This window comes from Grus americana, chromosome 4, assembly GCF_028858705.1.
Source record: "Grus americana isolate bGruAme1 chromosome 4, bGruAme1.mat, whole genome shotgun sequence".
NCBI classification, from domain to species: Eukaryota; Metazoa; Chordata; class Aves; order Gruiformes; family Gruidae; genus Grus; species Grus americana.
In genome coordinates this window covers 9,560,625-9,582,372 of record NC_072855.1, presented here as the reverse complement: position 1 = coordinate 9,582,372, position 21,748 = coordinate 9,560,625, and the positions used below count along the sequence as shown (strand labels likewise).

The following is a 21,748-nucleotide window of genomic DNA, read 5'->3' as shown; positions in this document are numbered from 1 at the left end:
TATTAGAGAGTGCCTGGAAAGATCAAATCAAAACATTTGGCAGAAATTGGTTTGGTTTTGGCAGAAGACTGGCAGCTTTACCATCAATAATCTGCCTAGTTTCTAGCTAGCTTCCTCACATCCTGAGCCCTCCAGCAGCCCAGGAAGCAGAAAGGCAGATGATATTTTGGGAATGCCAAAAACTGGGTCCTTGGATCAGAGAGGGCTCAGCATCTCTGAGTTCTGAAGTCTGTGTAATCAGGTAGACAGACCATCCCCAAATCAAACTGAGAGTCTGTCTAGGGACTCTGGAAGAGTATTCAGGAATTGCAGAACCCAATTTTTCATGTTGTGGAGACTATTTCAGAGACTACCTCTCCATAATCTGTTTGAAATGCCTCTTTGCCCTTGGATTATTCTGAATACATTACTGCTAAAAGAGAGAATACCATTTGGGGTGAAGAAATACAGAATAATTTCTTTTTTACAGTACAGAGATACCCATAATTACAACTGTGAGATCTGGCTTCTGATGTGCACTCCGTATATACCTGGTGAATTTGAAAGGCGAACTTTGCCACTGGTGACTACTGCAGATTGTTCCTTGTCACTATGCTTGCTTAATTGCATCCACTAGTGAGAAGCATAATTAAATAAGAGATACTTGCTACTTCAAATAACATATTTTTGTAGAAATACGTGTATAGCAGTACTTTGTGTTGGACTGTTCAATATCACAGTGCATTAGGGCAATTCTTAAAGGTAGTTTTATTAGAACATTTATAATCACACATTATTGATAGAATTAATGAAATTAATTTCTGCATCCATTCTTATATTTGGTACATGTAAACCAGAGAGTTTTAAACAATTTTTTGATACTTTACCAGGTATAAAATATTTCATCTGAAATACTTACTTTAAATGTAAGAACACCAAAAGGACCAGTCTAAGAAAAAAAAAATCAGAATAAACTAAGCCTATTTATTGTGATATTAAGGTCAGTTAAGATTATTACTACCTAAAGAACAATATCTTAGATTTTTTTTAAATGTACCAATACAAATTTTTGTCTCGTAAAAATTCCATGAAATTTCATTTTTTTTCTGCTACAATTTCCCACTTAATGGGAACTGAGGCAGCTGCATAAAAAAGTGCACATGTTCAAAAGGAGACTCAAGTAACAGAAGAACAAAAGAATGAACTGGTCATCACAAGGTAGTGACATTTTCTGTCCTCTGAGCTGCCTTTTTCTAACTTGAAAAACACTGGTGCATAAACTAAAGATGCCTCCAGATAGCTTTCAATTTGCAAAAATCCCTATTCCATAGATCATATGTCTGGCCAGCTTTGACGTGTTTCTGGAGTCATAATTTCATAAGTGAGTGAGCTTGAAAAATGTCTTCAGTTTGATAGGGACAAATAAGCTTTTGTTTCACAGCAGGCATGCGTGCCTTTTCTTTGCTCCTATTCACAGCACTTTCAATAAGCATATTTCTTCTGGCCAGTATCAAGAAAATCTAATATGTGTTAAAATATATGTTAAAATTTCAGTTCCTCTATGATCTTTTCACTTTGCTGTCACCATTTTTTTATTATACATAATAATTTAACATGACATACTTAGCACTTAGAAAAGATTCCAGGATGAGCATAATCAACAAATCCCATAATTGCTGACTCTGGAGTTTGAGAGATAAGTTGCAAAGGTTGGGAGAACAGCATTTTACGGATGCCATTGCAGTATATGGCTGGCTGCAAAGGAACATTTTAAAATTAATAATTTATGTGCCCTAGATATACTAGCTTCTTGACAGAACAGAAATCATCATTACCCCAAAAGCCTCCGATTTGAATCTTAGAAAAGAGACAAAAAAATGAGTGGTAGAGACAGATCTGTTTAAACATTGTGGTCACTTTTGTTAGTGACCACACTCTATAATGTATATGAGATAAAGAAGATACAGTTGTCTATGCCTGGATTGTTTATTTTGAGCCTTGAGAAAGAAGGGAGTTTTCAAGGAGATTTGAGAGAAAAGTGGGAGAATCAGATATTATATACATAGGACTAAAGGGGACCTCTCCTGCGATTACATACCACCGTGCCATATGGTCTCTTATAAATCATCATTTCCATATAAAAAAATTACTCCCACTGGGAGAATGTTCCAGAATTTCATCTCTCCAAAATCTAGAACTTTAAATTTCTAGCCTAAATGTATTCAGCCAGTTTACCTATTTATTTCTGTGCAAATACTGTCATTTAGTTTACATGCTTCCTTTTCCACTGTTTACTGTCTTAGCAGACTATTGAACAGGAATAGTAATCCAGCTGCTTTTTCTTGATATTTCTGTTATCATCATATATTTATTATTTCATTCAAAAGCTGTTGTAAAGTAGATGAAGGCAAATCTTTTGGATACTTGCAAAGGTATGATTTCAAAAGGCTGAAATGCAGGCAAAACAACTTCAGATTGCTTTAAATGAATGGTTTTACTATGCCACCCACTAAACTCTGGGAAGAGATGGAGAAATAAGTGTGACATGAGACAGAGAACTGGGAGCCAAACTGACACAGAAAAAAAACAATGAAGAAAATGGAGCAAAGTCATGGAGAGGTTTTTAGTGGATTGTCAAAGTGAATGAGGAGCCATTAGCCTTGTTCGCTGATCAGTATTCAGCCACTTTAGTCTGTGCTTTTTAAAATTAAGAGCAGTTAGGGATGCAGCAGAATTCTGATCCTGCCAGATGCCTTAAAGCAAAAACTGTGTGAACCAACAGAGAAAGGTGTCGCAATCATTGCTGCCATCATGAATCCCCTTTGGGGCATAACGCTTATGGGAGAGAACTACTCAAATTCAGAGCTCTGGAGAGCTAGGGGGGGAAGCTGGTCTAACTCAGTGCATATGCAGACAGCACCTTTTATTATACTGCTCACATCTTTCAACCCATGAATCGATGCTGCTGACTCATGGTCCCTGTTTTGTTGTCCATTGGAGCTCTTTTTGTCAAAAAGACCTATTCCCCCTGATATTCTATTGCTGTTTATTTGTCTAACAACTCAAAAAATGTAAAGTTGCTCAGAGTTGAGTGTTAGATTGTTCATAAGTGCTTTGGTGGAACACACAGAGCTGCACAGAGCTGTGCCCGAGAAATGCAGAATCCAGATGTTATGCTCTCACAAAAGCTGTGTGCAGCCATAGCCTGGTAGGGAGCTTACGGATGGAAAAAATGTTTACCCAGGGACTGACTGGCAATCCACTTAGCCTTCTGAAGGCATACCACCTGCTCGGAGTGCCTGACGTCTGCTGCATTGCTGACCTCCCCGAGCTGGCAGCTTGTTCAAATTCAGAGTGGGCTTCTCAAGATGGGGGCAGTCCAACACTTCTCTATTAATAGTCATGGTGACTTGGGCTAGATTTTAAATGGATTTAGGCCAGCACTTCCCCTTTCACAATCTGTGGTTGTCATGCTTGTTTCTGCTCTCCAAAAATGATTCTATGTCCTACAGTGGACTATAAACTACTTCAAATCTCACATGAAGCTAATATATAGGTGTAGTTGCTCATAAATGTGTCAACAAATGTCTCTGTTTCCTCAGCCTTGGCACTTCAGCCACTGATCTTTAGAGTTACTGCGTAATTTGGACTTCGTGGAAAAATCTTGTGACAGCTCACTAGCACGCAAGTCTGAGCGAGCCAGCACAGTCTGAGCACTCCTCTTCAGGCAGAAGCTAGTTATTCTCATCATTATTACCAAGCCAGCCTCAGTGTCACAGATGTGACACAAACCAGTACATACTACTTTTCTTTGCTGCCATCACTAGAAAAAGTTTCAGCAGCAGGCAGAGCAGCAACCATACACAGGTTCTTAGAATTCTTGTTGCTCCTTTGCATCTAACCTCAGCTGCAAAAGAACCATGATGTGCATCAAGGGATAACTTCAAAGAAAGCTTCTAAGTAATCATGTGGTTTTCAGTCTAGCAGTTACCACCACTATTGCATGCCCTGATATTTCTCAATTCTGTAAGGCATGTGAAGACATATATTATTTAGGCAGCCATCCTGTCAGAGCAATGGAGGTTGCTCAATAATTTTTGTTCTGGGGCTGCCTAATATTTCTATTTCACTTTCACTAGCCAAAAGTTACTTCTTTTTTAAAAGCCATTTATCCATTGAATCTCTCTTTGATTTTTATTAGAACCATATTGTGTTGCAGCAGCAATCTTTGTCAAGCAAAATACTAATTGGCATGACCAAGGATGACAAATCTGGTCCCAAATGATTGATTTGGAATAATTATAGATGCATTTTCACAGTAATAGTGAGCATAGTGTTGTGACATGATGAGTTGTTAAGTTACATAAATCATATTGAAGTTTAATTGTTTAGATTCTTGATAGCTCCACTATCCCACAGGGAAGATTTTTATTTAAATTTGGCCCTGATCTTTTTACTTTGAAGAATAAGATATTTTAGACAGTTCAGAGTTCTAGTATGTTTTTTCCTAGCTATTTTTTTAGACTGAGTTTTATAGCTGCACAAGAAAATTAAAATATATAAAATGTCACCAAACATATATTTAAGAGTACTGAACTTGAAAGCTGAGAAATACAGCACTCAGACATGCTGTACCTCTCTATAAAATCTATTAGTGTTGTACTTCTGTATTTATGGGATATGTAAGTTAAATAATTCTCCAAATTTCACCCTAAAATTAAATTTAAAATAAGGAAGTGAACCTTCCACAAGAGATAAAGTTTAACTTTAAAAAAAAATCTGAAAAAATTGTAAATCGTTAATTTTTTTTTAATGTAGAAATGCAGGCATTACACAACAAAATATAAAGCATGTGATTTATTTTTTTTTTTTAGTTAACAATTCTAACATGGAAAATAAATCTGTAGTTTTTCAAATTTTACCTTACAGCACTGGTAAAAAGAACAATGGAGTCCCTGCAGCAAACCAAAGCCTTGGAAGTGCCACTAAAGGTAGGGACAATTCTGAATTTCCATTACTGTCTCGGGCATCCTTAGTATGTTATCATCATCATACTAAGAATCTAGAGACAACTATTTTGCCTTTCACTTCAATAGTTTCGTTTTCATATTTGCAGGTAATTGCTTTTCTAAATTACTATAAAAATTCTAAAGGAAAATAACTGAAAGAAACTCAACATCCATTTTGGAAAGTGTGAATGTCATCTACTCTTTGTCTTAGCAATGCAGCATGGTAATTTCAAAATCTATGATATCGTTCATTGCCATGAAATTTCTGTTGGGTGTGGTAGATTGAGAAATATGTGCCTGTAGTAGGCTTTCTAAATGTGCCAGGCATTCATTACTACTGAAAAATTATTTCAAAAGTTCTTTCTTCAGCAATTTTCACTTAGAAAACTGGTCTTTTTAACATTTCTGTGTGGATGCCTAACACATAAAGCAGACAAAATCATTGGTCATTTTTTAAAGTACAGGACATCATCTACCAGAACAACATCTGTAAAAACTGAGTAGATAGCTACACAGGTATTGTATCTATCTATGTATTGGACCTAATTGTAAGTATTTTATAAAATAATTCTATTTTTCTCTCTACAAGACCGGTATCCTTCACCCTAGCCTACTGCTCAGCTTTTGTTGCTTAATAAAGGACTATAGCTCCTGGGAATCCCTAAACTGATTAAGTGAGCAACAGTCCAAGGGTTTCCAGGTTCCTGAGAAATGGAGTACTACTTGTTGCCAGATTACTCATTCAGCAGTATTACTGAATTAGATTTGGAGACAGAAAAAAGTTTATTCTATTTATTTGCAGAAATGGTTACAACGTACAGACTTGCAGTAACGGAAACGGTTGAAAAAGAAAACTGCTAGATCAGTTCTAGCTTGTATTTCTTCCTCCAGATCTTCTGTATCTATTTCAGCATCTCAGCCACTTCGTGAGCCTTTCTCTGGAGGTCTCACAGTTACATATTTCTGGGTCCTTATAGATCCCACCTTTCCCACAAAAGCTGAGAGGAGACAATGAGGGGTATCTGACATCTAAATTACTCTTTCTCCTTCCCACGCTGGAACCTGCCCCTCACTCGTCACTTAACCCTTGTAAGAACTTGCATTCCTGTTCACCAGATTTGATCAAGTGAGACCTTTTGGCCATACTGGGGTTACACATTTCTTGCACTGACACTCCCAGGCTTTATAAACTGCATTTCTATAGGTTGCTTACATTGTACACCTGTGCTTGTCGAGCTTCTTTTGTTACAAATTCCTTGAAAAAAGAAGCAAGACTGTTTTTTGAGGTATACTACATCTAAATATTTTTAATGACAGTATGAGACACCTGGCACTCATACCGCTGTAAAGTTCATTAAAATAATCAACTGTGGTACTATTGACCATACATAAAGAGAATAGCAACACTATAGTCCTCGATAGTTTTAGGAGACTCTTTTTGGATACTTTGTCAGAAACAACTTTGTTCATTCTTTGCCTGAGGAAGTCATTGGCATGAAATAAAATACAAACAATTTAATAAGTTTCTAGGAAAGACGAATGTTTACATGGTTAATGAGAGTGTTCCTAGTGACACGGGCAGACTATCATTTTAGTGTTATATATTTCAGACTAACCACTAACTGGCAGAAGGTTTTAATATCCTATGGACAAAATGGGACACACTGTCTTAGAACAGTTTCTTTCACCTTTGTCTAAGGTGTCTGCTATCACACACTGATGAATTCACCTCGATGCATTAGCAAATGGATTCAACACATCGTTCCTATGAAAAGAGCAATTCTCTGTTAAATGACAACTACAATTTAATAGGTGAAAAAACCCACATTCTTGGGCAATAGGTAGTTGTCTGAGGGTTTCAAAGGTTAGGACTTTTTAATAGGCAGTAGAAGTATTTGGAGATACATGTTTTATTACCCTTGTTTTGGTCTCCTTTTCCTGAGCAAAGTACTGTAGGAGTCATGACATACTTTTACTCCTACTGCACATTAGACTACATGCATCATGGAGATACTTCAGCTTCCTCTGAAGCATCACAAATGGATCGATGGCAGAGGCCAGATAGAAAACATAAAGTACCAACAGCTTGATCTCAGAGAAGAAATGGAGAGTGATCTTTTTAAAAAAGATCTGTGTTTTTGTTCATGTTGTTTACCCTTCTATCCAGTAAGAATATGTCTTTTAGGATTAGAGATGTTGAAGATGAAAAGATTTTTGTGAAATGCTCCTGCTCTCCTTCAGCACACTTGCTTCAACTAAATATGTATTACCTGCTCTGTTAATAAGAATATTATTTTTTAATACAGAAGAAAATGTCACTAAAGTAGAGCACGCATATAGTCTTAATGGGGAGAGATTTCTTTTTCTTCTTTGAGGAAAAGGATGCTTCATCTTTGAAGTAGCTTCTTTTCCAAAATATAGTCCTTGCTAATGAGGCAGCTTTCATGTCAGAAAATCTACTGTGTAACAGAGCACCAGTAACTGCAAAACAAACTGAAATAAAACCAAAGCAACAACAAAAAACACCCCAGAATTGGAAAAGTGGATGGTAAAACCCCCTAGTATCTTTATGCATTACTGACAAAGTTGCTGATTATAAACACTCTGATTTTGTAGCTCTTGTGAAAAGCATAGGAAGATGGATTTTGCTTTAGCATATTCCTTGCAATTCGGTAACATGTATTTGCAATTTCAAAACTGAAGGTTAGTCTTAATTGCTAAGGTATTTTAATCAAAATTGTAGTGATAATTAAGTATTAATAGACATGAAGAAATTTCATATCGGATAGGCATGTAATCTAGAGCAATATCAACATCCAAAGGGAAAAGCAAAAATAGTAATCTTGCTATACGTGATGTGTTTGTTTGTTTATTTTTTTTTTTTTTTTCTCTGACAGGTTCCCTTGAAAGTGATTCTTACCACTGGGAAATCATGGGGGTGTATGACAGAATTGCAGGAGATGTAAAGCAGTCATCGGGGATGTTATTCAGTACCCGTACACCTCATTGGCCTATGCTGATTCCTTGCTGAATCACTAGGCAACAGCGCTGCTGGATCTTTCATAAGCACCTAATACTCTGCATGTGAATTTTTTTACTTCATTTTCTCTGTAGCCCTAGGCAACAGCAGTGAGATAAAACTGGTTTTTACCAGTTCATTGTGTTTCCTTTAGCCAAGGTAACCAGCAGGGAGCTGCTTTTGTTCAGAGCTAAATTACTACATGTAAGAAATGAAGCAAGACAATATTAACCCTTTGGGAACATGACAAATATATTTGAGTTAGATGGATGTTTAGAATTTAATGTTAAATATTTTGTGAAAGTGCTTGTGTAAAAATACTTCTAATCTGGGATTAGAAAGACTATTTGAACTGTATCAGCAAGTGCTTAACTGTTGTGTTCAGTTTATTTTATAATTTGTGAGTAGAAGGCAGCTGCTTGGTTTACATGATGTATTAAATGTCATGTTCCACAGACTTAGAAAAAGCATTCTTTGGAAACGAAGAGTCTCCACCTTAATTTATATTTAGAATTTTGGAGCAAAACAGGTAAACAAAACCACATGCCTAAATGCATTAAAAATAACCAGATTGTTGCCAATTCAATTCATTTCAAACTCAGTTTGTACACTGTAGCCTTAGCATACTTTAGAAGGAGTACGATAGTTTTGCCTAATCTGTTATTTTTATTATTGGTGTAATGCTAAATACTGTTTAGATAAATTTTAGGATTCAGCCTTATATTTTTTAGGATTCAGGCTTCTACTTTAATGTTTGCATTTGTTATTGATATTTTCCTTTTCTGTAGCGTTTACTCTTTAAATGAGTTTGTTTCATACATTACTGGTTGCCAAATTCTGTCTCCATGCTTGTGGAATATGAAACTGTCCTCAAAGTCTAGTAATTATTTAGAAGTTGAAGTCAAGCACAAAACTTTTAAGAGGTGTTCAGTATCTTTCAGCATTAGACCTCAAATGATCAAAGTAATATAATTTAAATTTTAAAAGTGCAGAGTTACAGAGATTTTGCAGCAGTTTTAATTTGTATCATTAAACAATTTTTCATTGTGCTTAAAGGCATTAAACTATTAAACGTTGTTTTATTATATTGCATATTAATCATACATAATATGTCAGCTGAAGTGAGTCAGTCATTTCTGAAAATTAATTATTATAGTTATAAAATTAGAAGAGGTCAGGTAAGCAAAGTCAGAACCTTCTGTATATTAACTGGGGGGTCAGCTCCCAGGCTGTGGGAGAGTCCAGCCTGCATGGCTGTGACACCGCACCAGCTCGTGTGAGCAGAGGGTCTGAGTCCACCTTTCCAATAGAAAAGAGGTTGCATGAATTTTCTTCTGCTTTTTGCCATTTTCAAGCTTTCTGTGTTAGCAATGGCATTGAGTAAGTGTGAAATGTTCTACTCTCTCATCTGTTTCACTGCTTTTGAAGACCTACTGTTTTCAGGAGACCTGTACTAATTAAGCCTTGCTTCTCTAAGGCTACATTTCTAACCTTACTGCTATAGGAAAGAAGTCAACATATTTTGTATGTTTTCCAGCTGATTTCCACCTTGTGTATGTTTCTTAGGATGCATACTTTAAAATTAGATAGATAGCATATTTTTCCAAGTCCTGAACAATACCAGGCATACCCTTCAGCCTAACAAAAAACAAATACATACTTAAGAACATAAAGAACCTTGATCCTGTCCTGTGAATTGACATCTGTTCAAATATGAAACTACAGAAATGCAGAGGTCACTATACACAACAAATTTTCAGACACAGCCCTTCACAAAAGACTGTCAGTCAGAGTTCCCCAGATGCATGCACTTTGTGTAGGTTGTCATACAGTGGGCAATGTTAATATTTTGTTCTCATGTCGCAGAGAGGGACTGTGAGCTCCTCGGGGCACCAGGTTTGCCCCTTCTGCTTTTACAACTTTTCCTCCTGGTTTTAAATTTCCAAAGAATAAGCTAACAAAAGGAAGAGAACCAAGCAATCAGGACACTGCTTTATGACACGTGTCTGAGGGCTCATTCTGCATACACTGGTGTGAGGGCAAAAGGCAAACTGGCATAATTTTGGAGGATTGTTGATGACCAAGGTCTCACGACTTGGTGCAGTTTGTCCCCACAACTTGCAGGATGGATACCGTGAGCTCAGGGTATCTTTCCAGTGCTCCAGATTCTCCAGTAAAGAAACTGTGTTTTCTTCTAATTGCAGCCTGTGAGTGTATTAGCATATATAGATTTATGGCATAGCTAGGTGGAGACCAGAGCTCTTTGATGTGCATGCAACCAGCATCTGCTGTACTATGAATTAGAAATACTGGGACGTGTTCTCTGATCTTTTGGTTTTGTTCTCGGATAGCCAGGTGAGTATGTAGTCTTCACTATCTGCCCTGTGCTTCTGTATTAAGGTATAGATTTTGTGGGTTATTAGATGTCTCAGGCCTCACTGAAGTGCTTTGGCTTCAAAGTTCCTCAGTGTTTAACTGATAAGATCCCAGATATTGAGAAGAGTGCCAAGTCTTTGGGACAATTTCTTTTACTTTGCAATCCATTCCCACTGCCTTCCATCCTGTATGGCAATATAGGTTTTGGAAACAGTTATATTTTTCAAATTGTGGAATTTAGCATGGCAACCATTTCCTTAAACGAGCTGCCTGAGATAGGGAACTGTTTGCAATTCATTTCCCAGCAAGGTCCTCTGGACAAGGCATCAATTTTACCACACTTGCGTACTGATCTATGTATAACTATAAAATCAGGGCAGAGCAGTTTTTCCAAACCCTAGGCAAGCTATCCTGCAGCACGCCTGAATCTAAAGAGCCATTATAGGGAAGCAAGGCCAGTCCTGACCACAGATTTCCTCCCAAATAAATACAGGTGAAAATATTCTGTATTTGATGACTGCCAGAAATTCCTTTTGGGTGGCACAATAATTTCACACCAGAGAGCTCAAGACCCTTATTATAATAAATGGCTACCTTTACAGGTTATTTTGGTTCTATGTGAAAGAGACTGTAAAACACAGGTAGGCTGGAGCAGGAGCAATCATAAGAACCCTTTTCAACCCTTAAAACTCAATTTGATCTCTACAATGATTCCCTTTTTCTCACAACCTATGAAGAGGTACTGGGAGAGCAAGAAACAAAACTTCTGTTTGAAGTGCAGAAGCCTACAAAAGTACTGATCAATGAGTGCCGGACATCACAGAATAGATGGGGAGAGGGGAATAGCTGGCTCTGCTTAGCTTCTGTTTAGTGGGCAGAAATTTCATTAATGGATTCTCTGAACACAGTAATAACCCCTTTTGAACTGATTTGTGTCTTTGGGTTTAATTTCAGTTGTGTCTTTGGTGGCCTGACTATTCCTTTAGATCATCTGTAAATCTTTTCATTTGGCACGTGGAGTAGTGCGGAAGGAACGCTATTGGAAAACACTTTAACTCAGTGTCTGTGAGAAATGGAACGGCACAGCTATTTGCTGGCATTTCATGGGCATGGCATGACTAGTATCTGCTCAGGACTTGAATCTTTTAATGTCCGCATACCACCGTGGAACAGCGGGACTCTGATCTTGAATGTTGGTCCAACTTGGTAAGAACCATAGTTCAGACACTGGTCTCAGATTTTATGTAAGACATTTTAAACATGATGGGAAAAAAACCCCAACCTCTCATTTTTTTGAAAATTGAGAGTAGATGAAGAGAATGAATCTGCTAGAGCATCCAGGACATCATTTGGTTTTGGTATTGATTAAGAAAAAGCCCTTAAAAGTAAACTCATTTCATTTTCAGGAGTCCACAGAACCTGTTCGTGTCACTTTCTTGTTTAATCTGATGTGAAAAGGAGGCCAAAGAATGAGTTGAAGGTTGAATTATGCCTTCCTGATATATTTCCTGAGTGGCCTAAAATGTCTCTTCTAGAGTCACCATTAGAAGACCAGACTGGATAAATCCCAGAGTAACCTGGTCTTGACCTCATAGCTCGCCCTACTTGGAGCAGGAGGTTGGACTAGAGACCTCCTGAGGTCTGATCCAACCTGAATTTTCCTATGATCTTATGTCATTCTTCAGTTGGACAATAGCAGTCATCTGGTTGAAAGACAAAGCAGAAATTCCTTTTGAATATTCTGCTGTACTGCATTAAAGTATACAGTGCTGTACCAGAAGAAGCCCCAGAAATGTTTTGGGATTTCGTTCCTCCTTCCCACCTGTGTTGCCTCATTCTGTGCCAGCATTTACTATACTCCCTGGCTCACGGGCTCACTTTTGGCTGGCATACTTCCTTTTGGTATTAGCAGGTTGTCAGAAACATTCAGGGAGTGGAAAGGAATCAGTTCTTATTTCTGCTGTTCCACAGTAGTTTTAGCAGGCAGGGTGTCTCTGGGATTTAAAATGTTTCAATCATGTCCTGTCTTTGCCTTCCTGGGAAACCTCCCCAGCCGGATCGGCTCATGTCTACTGAAAACAGCAGCCTGCAATCAGCTGGTTCCCTCAAGACATCTTTGAAGTGCACTTCTACCGCCCATTTTTTGTCAGTACCTCTCATGTTATCAAGTGTGTCTTTATTATCTGCTGTAAGTCCAGGCAATTTGCTATCCTCTCTGCTTGTGTTTTGAATTCTAGAGGTCCAACTTCCAGCCAACGTTTACACATTTTTGGTGCATTTTTCCATGGCACCTTCTCCATTCAAGGCTAATTAGTTGGATAATTCTTAGATTCTTTCTTTCTCAGCTTTTGCTATGTACACTGGTAATTAAATCCATTGCCAACCTTTCCCCTGCATTTCACAGATACTGTTATTATTAGTAGTAAAACTCTCACTATTAATTGTCCACAAGTTAAAAAGAAAGTTGCTTATCTTTCCACTTCTAACCTATGTGCCCTCAGCTTGCTTCTCTCTAACATTTGGCATGGCATTTATGCATTTACAACATTTTGGAGACTATTTTCTGGCTAACTATATTTTTACTGTGTTTGTTCATTTCCTGGTCAGCTTTTCCATGGCATCAAAAATTGACTATATAAGTTCTCTCTTTTTCCCCCTCTTCATTTTTTTGGCAGATTTATTTGCTGTGCACACTGAATTTCTCACTTCTAATTATTCAAAAGTCTCATGCATCAGATTACAATCTCATTTTCCCATTTGTGTGTTAAGCAGAGAACTATACTTACAGGCTCCTGAGAATCAACAGCCATCCTCCCCACAAGTGGCTGCTCCCCGTTACACTGCATTTCTGGACAGAACTGGCTGAGGCAAAATTAAATATCTCCCTGGATTACCTTGGCCTCTTTGCACTGATGCATTAGTCCGCATCTAGCTGAGTCCAAAAATTAGTTAATTGCTAATTTATCCTAACTGTCTTGTTGGTATCTGCTTAGGTGAAGAAGACAAGTCTCCTCAGGACTTCTGCCAGATTTATTTTTTTTCCTTCTCTTTTTAACTCTGAGCTGTGCCCCAAAGCCAGCTCAGACTGATGATTCCAAACTGCATGTGAAGGACACCTATAAGAACTTCATTTCTTTACAATGAATAAATTCTGCAGCAGTGTGAAAGCTGGGCCACCCTACTCGCCTGCCAGCAATCCCCATCTCTGTTTATCTTCCCGTCCATTCACATGAACTGTGATGTTAAATTAAATAAGCTTCCCAGGGAGGTTTTCCTTTAAATATAATGAGCTTTTGTAACACATGAGCTGGGAGAAGTCAACATCTTCCCTTGGGGCCTCTGTGGGTCACAGATGAGGTTAAAAAAGTGTTGTAAATGTTGGGCTTCAGTCAAATTCTCTGGCTGTGTTGTGCTGCTTCTGATACTAGGACTTGTGATACATTTGATTTTTCTTTTGGAGCTGAGTTTTTTTAATCCTTTCACTTCTTCTCATGCATGACCTAAACCTTAACCTTCTGCTGGCATTCTCCATATCCCTTAACACCTTCCATTCCCTGGTAATCATTGGTAGTCACCTCTTTATTCATCTTACCCCTCCAGCTCGGCCATTCATTGTTCAGACATTTATAACTGCACAACAAAACAAATATTTTCTGATAATGAGTCATCACTTTCTTCTCTGGGAAGCTTCTGAGTCTTGTTTACATTGCTTTTGTAGAATTTAAATCTTGGTTTAAATCCTTACTGCCAATAGGTTTTTAATTCAAAAGGATTTTTACACAGTGGAATAATAATATGAAATGAATAAAAAGAAGCGATTCAGTGAGGATGAGTGCAAAGCTTCAGACACAAGCAAAACCAGTCATCTACCCAAATGTAGGCAACATATTTCCCAAAATGTAGGGAACAGCTAGTTAGCTATCAAGTTCAGGAAAAGACCTGGGGATTTGTAGGTGTTTGCATAGTGATGAGGAATGGTATAATCAATCCCTCCACTCGCGTCAGCCCCAACAAGGGCTCAATTGAATGCTCTGCCCAATTTTCAGAACTGCATTTCAGAAAAGATGTGGAGCAACAGGAATCCATAGGAGAGCAACAAGAATGATCAGAGCTAGAGACAGTATCACCTGTGAGGAAAGACTGAAAGAATGTAAGTCATTTAACCTTGAGAAGACTGAGGAGAGATCTGAAAGCAGTCATCCAGTATGAAACGGGCTGTCACAAAGGTGGTAATAAACTGCTCTATAGGTCCCCTGGAGATAGAATGAGAAGTCAGGGACTTAGATTTCAGCAAGGTATAACTAGGGAAGATGTTAAGCAAGCCATTGTAAAGAATGCTAGTGATAATTAAGCATTTGAATGGACTTGAACAGAGCTTTTGGAACCTTTATTAGTACACATTTCTAGAACAGGATAGACAGATATCTGTAAGAATATGCTTATGCTTAGTTGATCCTGCTTTGGGACAGGGACAGTAACTGAGTAGCCCATTGGGATCCTTTCCAACTCTCATTCTGGCTTCTGAGGTTAAGGCCTTGAGAACAGTACGCATAGCATCAGCAAAAGTGCCGTTGGCTCTTCAATGACACGAGCAAACCAGACCCTCAGTTTACAGCTCTAATGCAAAATGATGATGCTTCCAGTACAGTGAATGTTACTAGTTCTGGAAAAGCTCTGTACTAAGTAAAAAGAAACAAAGCTCCCTGCCATACCCATCTTTGATGTTTGGCCTTGCTTTGAGCTGAGGATTGGAGCAGATGACCATCAGAGAGCCTTACCAACCTCAATTATTCTGTGAGTTGAAGCAGCCAGCAGTAGCAGACCTGAAGCACCCTGCTTTCCTGCTGAGTTATTCCCAGCTAGAAACCCACCCAGTTCAGCTCTGTAACCTGACAGTGTCAGGTTCTAATTTGCATCAGGGAAAGAGTCCATAGTGATATTTTTTAATCACTGGTGTTTTACTGGGATGGAGAAACTGGAGTTTTCTGATGGACTCTGTCTCAACTAGTGCAGATGGATTTTTCTTCATACTGAAAAAAAAAATGGTTAAGGATTTTCTTCTGACCCATCATTGATCTTTAAAGGATCTTGTCCTTTTGATCAAGCAAAAAATAGTAGTGTTCAAGCTCTCCAGGCCTCTCTCTGTTGTTTCCCTTTCTCCCTGCACATCTCCCTACTTGCCACTGACTGTTCATTGCCAATTCCTTATGGACAATGCGTTACAGTAATGACTGCAGAAATGTGTTGCTAAGCAAGCTTTATTGCGACCTTGGAAATGGGGCACATCTTGATCAAAAAGCTCTTGGACAGGATGGGTGGTCACTGTCTGAAGGCTGGTGATGGGAGTCCCCTCCACAAGTCTGAAGGAGGCATCTTCACCTGGGTAGAAGGTAGGTGTCCCACAGATGCCTGGTCTGGTAACTTTTATCTGTATCTTTGAATGTGACTCTGTTCAGCTGCTTGAGGTTTTGACATGTTCTCATACCCAGTGTCACTCCTTTTATATGTAACTCTATGGTTGTTTAAACACAGCAATTTACAAATTAGAGTCTTTTCCCTAGAAAGAAGTTACAAGGTCAATAAGTCATAAAGACATAAAACACTTCCCAGGTTGATTTGCAGACAGGTTCTTAAGATGGGGCAGGGAGTAAAGTTTGGGATCGTGAGTCTTCCATTAGAAATAGCTGGGTTTCTTTCAATGTTGGGCAACACCTAAATGTCTTAAAATATTATTTCCATGTATCCTAATATGTTTAAGGTACAAGATTGTGACTTTAGAGATTATTCTTTTCCCTGCTTTAATTTTGAGGAAAAACATGCCCCTGCGACCTACATGCTCATATCACAAAATGGGCATAAAGGCTCACAGTACCAAATACTACGCGTGATGCATCTAGTAGAACTGATAACATCACTGTGAGGCATCTACATGTCGATTTTTTTCTCCTTTCAGGCAGAAACACTGAACTTTTTCTGTCTGAAGACTCCATGCAGAACTATTGCTGTCGCTTCATTTGGGAGCACGGAAATAGCAAAACTACACACACACCTGTGACTTAGTCAAAGGTGAGCATGAGGACGGATCCTTTGAAAGCCATCAGGGCCTGACATGTATTCGCTTTTGCTTCTTCTGTGTGCAATACAGTGCACCTTACACTTCTAGTTGGCCATAAACTGCATTTGTGTATCCCTCCCACCCCAGACCCGGCACTCCACCTCCTGCTCATGCATTTGGTGTGTCCATCCTTGCCATGCAGGGAGCTATTCCAGTTTGTAAATGACCTGCTGAGCTGGGCAATTTATCTTTGCTTATCTAGAAGTCCAGCTTGGGTTAAATGAACTCCTGACCCCTCTTTTCATCAGCTGTTAATATCAGGATTACTGAGCATTACTCAGCCTGGCAGGAGTAGCAGGAGCTGGCAGACTGCTTGTTAGTGTCACGTAGCATTTTTAGGATCAGATATACACTTAGCACTCCATAAAACACCTAAGACCTATCCCATGTTTGTCAGCCCTCTGAATACCTAAGTAGCCTGCACAAAAATGCTGTGCACAGGGAAGTGTGATTGATTCTGCCCCTCTGGGATTTAAGGCTGCCTTCTGGGATGCACTTCCTCACGACTGATAGTCATGGCTTTTTGTTCTAACACTGAGGAAGCAGTTTCTTCATTCAGAAGGCAACCAGAGCAATGGATGTTGCTGCTGCTCCTGTCCTTTTATCTACAAACTGCAAGAAACCTTTTTCCCTGGAAGGCTTTCCACATCCATCATCTGCAGGAATGTATGAACCACCAGATTACAGGATGTTCTGCCGAGGAGCTTTCTGCGCTCCCTCTTGGGGCTGGCCACTGTATATGAACCAATCAATATTTGCTCTGCCAGAGAGCTTAAAAAAAAAAAAAAAAGAAGAAAGAAAAAAGAAAAGAGTACGACTGTCCAACCTCCCACAGAAGAGCCTAGACTCTGGTTCCAGTCTCTAATCCAGGGAATGCTTCACTGTTTTAAACATGTCATTGTATGTAACTCAGAACAAAGCAGAACTGTCTCTGTTGTGTAATCGCCCATAGGTACAACACAGTGAAATGCAAATCTTTTGCCCTTGAGCTGGAAGACTTTTTCCCTTTAACATCACTCCTGCATTATGCATCCTCCATGTGCTTACTCATGCTCCACACTGAGGGTTCAGAGACAGGGATCAGCTTTCTTGTCCCTGCTTCCCCTCCATCACCTTCTGACTCAAAAGTGAGCATTTAAGCTATTTTTGTGTGATCTCTTGGCCTTAAAACTAATTTCTAGTTTCCTTGTATTTCAATTCTTTCAATAAATTATCTTGGCAGTAGTTGTTATTCACTCCCTGCCCCACTCCACTTCCTGCTCTTTTTTGCTCATTGATTCTTCCATACCTAATAGTTGCCAGTGACATTTTTTTATTTCGTAGCCCAAGGACATTCTTTCCCCAGCAACAGCAAAGTCTCTTTTTATACTTGTTTTTTTCCAAATCTGCCAGCTTAAAGTATTGTCCTGTTTGTGATGCAGCTAAGCACATTAGTAATAGTAGGGAAACTGTGGAATTGCAATCTTTTTACTGCCTACGTGAACCTCACATTGTAGATTGTTTGTTCTCCAGATATTTCCTTTCCCTGCCTTGGACAACCAGGGAAACAAACCATGATGTTGCCTCATTCATAAAGCCTGCAGCAGGGGGGCTGGAACTAGATGATCTTTGAGGTCCCTTCCGACCCAAACCATTCTATGATTCTATGGTTCTATGATCTTACTTCCCGGCCATAACAGCTCCATTGGATCCATAACCCCGAGGAATCCCTTTAAAGCCTCACTCCATGGGTATTCCTGAAGACAAGGAGGGAAGAGGGGCAAAGATAGTCTGGCCCATCTCTTAAAATGCATGCACTTGGCAGAGTTAACCTCACCATGTGTCGGGGAACTGCTGTCTGAAGACTGCATTGCAGCTACAGCCGCTCTGGTTTAGAGCATCTTGTTCAGAGCTGGATGCACTAGAGTGAAAGCGGCTTGACTTGTTGTCTTCAGCTCTACAACATGTAAATCACGCAACCTTTATTAAACTCATTAGCGGTAAAGTGAATGTAAACAGATGCGTGTAACATTCTCTAATTTAGTTGAAGGGGAACAAAGAAGCAATCATGAACGTTGTCCCTTAACTTGACCTCGTTCTTCACCTAACACAGATTTTATACAATAATATACAACACTGCAAGCAATAGCTCTGCGGCCTCTGGCCAGTCACCTGAACGCTTATGGAATGAGCTTTATAGCCTGCAATTAAACATGTAGTTGTTTACATACAAGGAGTATTAGGCTATTGCACATCGGTGAAAAAATATTTCTTCAGTTTAATCATGCAACTTTTAAAAAGAGTTTTCTAAGAATGAGTTTTAGATTACAGGAAGGAAAATAAGACAGACAAATATATTATTCTATATTATCATGTTTGAAGCATGTTGAATGCACAGCTCATACACATCTGACATGGCCTTTTGGGGGGCCTGATTTTCTGTTCTGTTTTCCATTAAGACTTTTTTACATATGAACAAAAATACTAAAAAATCTGTGTGGAAGCGCTGGTGATAAATCCTTTGACACTATGACACAATGAAGGAACAAACTATCTCAATGAATAATTTTGCGGTTTATTAGCATATTGAAGTGTTTTGATTAATTTTGCTTAAGTGAATGACAAAGGCACTGTTTTATCATATACTCTACTCATTCCACTATTATTTGTCCTATTATGCCTAGGCAGGGCACATTCCTAGGCCCAGAGTGTCGTGACACTGATATTAATTAAAAGGCTACTGTAGAAATAGTAGATAATCATGTAATTGAGTTGTGCTTCTCAGACATATTCAGAGTCTAGGAAGACAAACAGTCCCTTAGGGGGAAAGGATATTTATTTTTTAGACTACATAACTTGCAAGTGCTCAAGCTAGCTGTGTGACTTGTTCACATTTGCTATGCAAACATAACATATAATAAACCTAAATGACTCAGCATGAGAGTAAGAGAGAAGACAACAATATTGCTTGCTTCTCCAGCTTATTAGCTCTCCCAAAGCAATGCACACAGTCTGGCTGGGCTCACTTCAAGACATCTAAACATAGGGTGTCTCAAATTATACTAGATCCTTATGTTTAGCCAGCTGAATCACGCCCTTTGTATTTCTAGAGAGCATTACTACTCATATCAAAATCTATTGTGTTTGTGTTAGAATAACGGTGAAAAAACAGCATCTGCCTTCTCTGAACGCAGTATTTCTGCAAGTCACAGTGAGGGAATCTTGCCAGGATGCCCAAAATCTCAAATACTGGTTTTGAACACTGCATAGACCTGAAGCACGAAGCAGAATTGCAGTCCTCCTCCCAGTGGCCAGCCTGAAGGAGACTGTGAATGATAATCATAGGTATGATATGACATTTAGGAGACTAATATTGCAATGACAAAGAGTTCAGATCTAGCATCAGGAAGAAACATCTCAGCCTTGTGAAAATTTAATAGCATATCAAGGACACTTTTGCTGCAGTTTAATGTGCCCAAGTGCCAGCCATGCAAATTTTTGCTGCCTGGGAACCAAAGTAGCACAACACCTAGTGTAAAGTTTTCACACTATTGCATTTGTAGAAATCAGTAGAAATTTTCTGTGTGTTTTGTTGGTGTTTTTTTTGTTGGGGGGGTGTGTGGTTTTTTTCGTAAAGCTTTTCATTTTTTCATTTGCTCACCCTTTTTTCAGCTCCCCACCCTTCTCAGGACATTGATGTCCCACTTGTTGTCTGAAATAGATTCTGATGAACACAGCTAATTCCTTCTATGTATAACACCTACAAAACTTAACAGGAATAGAGGTAGTGAGAGATCAGTATAATTTTCCCTGTCATTTGAACCCCGTACACCATACTTCGCAAGGCAGAAGGAGTATCTCCAGTCGAGTTCTTTCTACAGTGGACTCAATGGGAGAGGAGGATGTATAATACATATCTATACATGCATAAGAGAAAAAAATGGTAGCTTTTTTATAGAAATACACATATTTTTATGAATTGTTAGATGTATTCACATACATACACAGGCTGATAATAATGAAAAGCCAGTTTTAAGCCTCATTCTTGCGTCAGAGAATATTTTGAACAGAAAGCTAATCTTTGCAATGTGAAGCAGAATCACATAAAATGTAATGTGGGGGTTTTTTCCTCTGTGATTAATCTCAACGTTATTTTAAGTGATGTTTTGCTGGATATACTGCACTAAAATGAAAGGAAGAACTGCTTGTCTGTCATGCATTTGTGTCGGTGTATATTCGTGATGGGATTTACCTACAATGTTAGCTCGAGAACCTTTGACTTAGGGCATCCACAGTGGCAGACATAACCCTGGTCCCCAGCATATGCCATGCAGTCAGCTTTAAGAGACTTGGCACAAAGTCTCCTGATTTTGGTTCCTCTCACCCACCTTCTGAGTTGGAGCAAAAACTTAGCTATTTGTGCAGTTTTTACATGCAGCATGAGGTCATTTTTCAAGGCAGGGGGCTTTTGTCTGACCGAAGCAGTCCAAACAGGACTAACTACCCTACAAGCACCTCTTGGATTGTGCAACTCCTCTACATCCATTAAAAAAAAAAAAAAAATCCATATCTGAGGAGTTCATTTTCTGGTGTGATCCTCTTGACTTTCCCCATCTAATGACTGCTGTAGCTTTGAGACCTCCCAGCCTTTAAGAGCAGGAGGAGGATCTTGTCACTGATGTGACACCAGAATGGATGGTTCTGCACCTTACACACTAGGCAAAGGCCAAGAACAAGCATTTGTAACCATTTGCTCATCCCTTCTCCAAACCCCCTTTGATGCTGCTAGTGAGAACAGCCTTTCCCAGGTTTCCCAGTACTGAATCTTCTTCCTCTTCCCTGGATGCTCTGCCAAAATGTCTTCCTAGTGCACAATGACTTAAAGGTTCTTTATGGTCCACTGGCTTCTACCTTTTGCTTCTGATCCTTAAAATGTTCCTAAAGAAGTCACAAACAGTAAGACTAAGTATCTACTTTTTTCTTAGTTTTCTTAACCTTTCCACAAAGAAGAGAGCACAAAAGATGGAAGCCCATCTTATCATACAGACCAGTCTCTCTCCTGTACTTGAGAAACATAGTCTCTTCAGCTTAGAAGGCTTAGGAGCTTCTGTTCTTACAAATAAGCCCATCAGATGTAAATCAAAGTTGTCCTTAAATAACTGAGTTGAAAAAATGTTCCTGATTTTTTAATGGCTATTATTCAAGGTTGCTGCAAGATAAAATATGAGTGATAGCATATAACAAATAAAGAAGACTCAAAGGTAATTCAGT

The 21,748-nt window shown here is 38.9% G+C and overlaps 1 protein-coding gene across 1 annotated transcript in view; it reads left to right on the top strand.

Moving 5' to 3' along the window:
• The window catches only part of LOC129206234 (DNA polymerase nu-like), a 48,269-nt gene that overhangs the window by 22,494 nt on the left and 4,027 nt on the right, over nt 1-21,748 (top strand). The window contains exons 5-6 of the mRNA XM_054825098.1: nt 4,909-4,970; nt 16,337-16,449. Of these exons, the coding sequence (XP_054681073.1) occupies nt 4,909-4,970; nt 16,337-16,438 (164 nt within the window). The 3' untranslated portion in view covers nt 16,439-16,449. The remainder of the gene's footprint in view (nt 1-4,908; nt 4,971-16,336; nt 16,450-21,748) is intronic.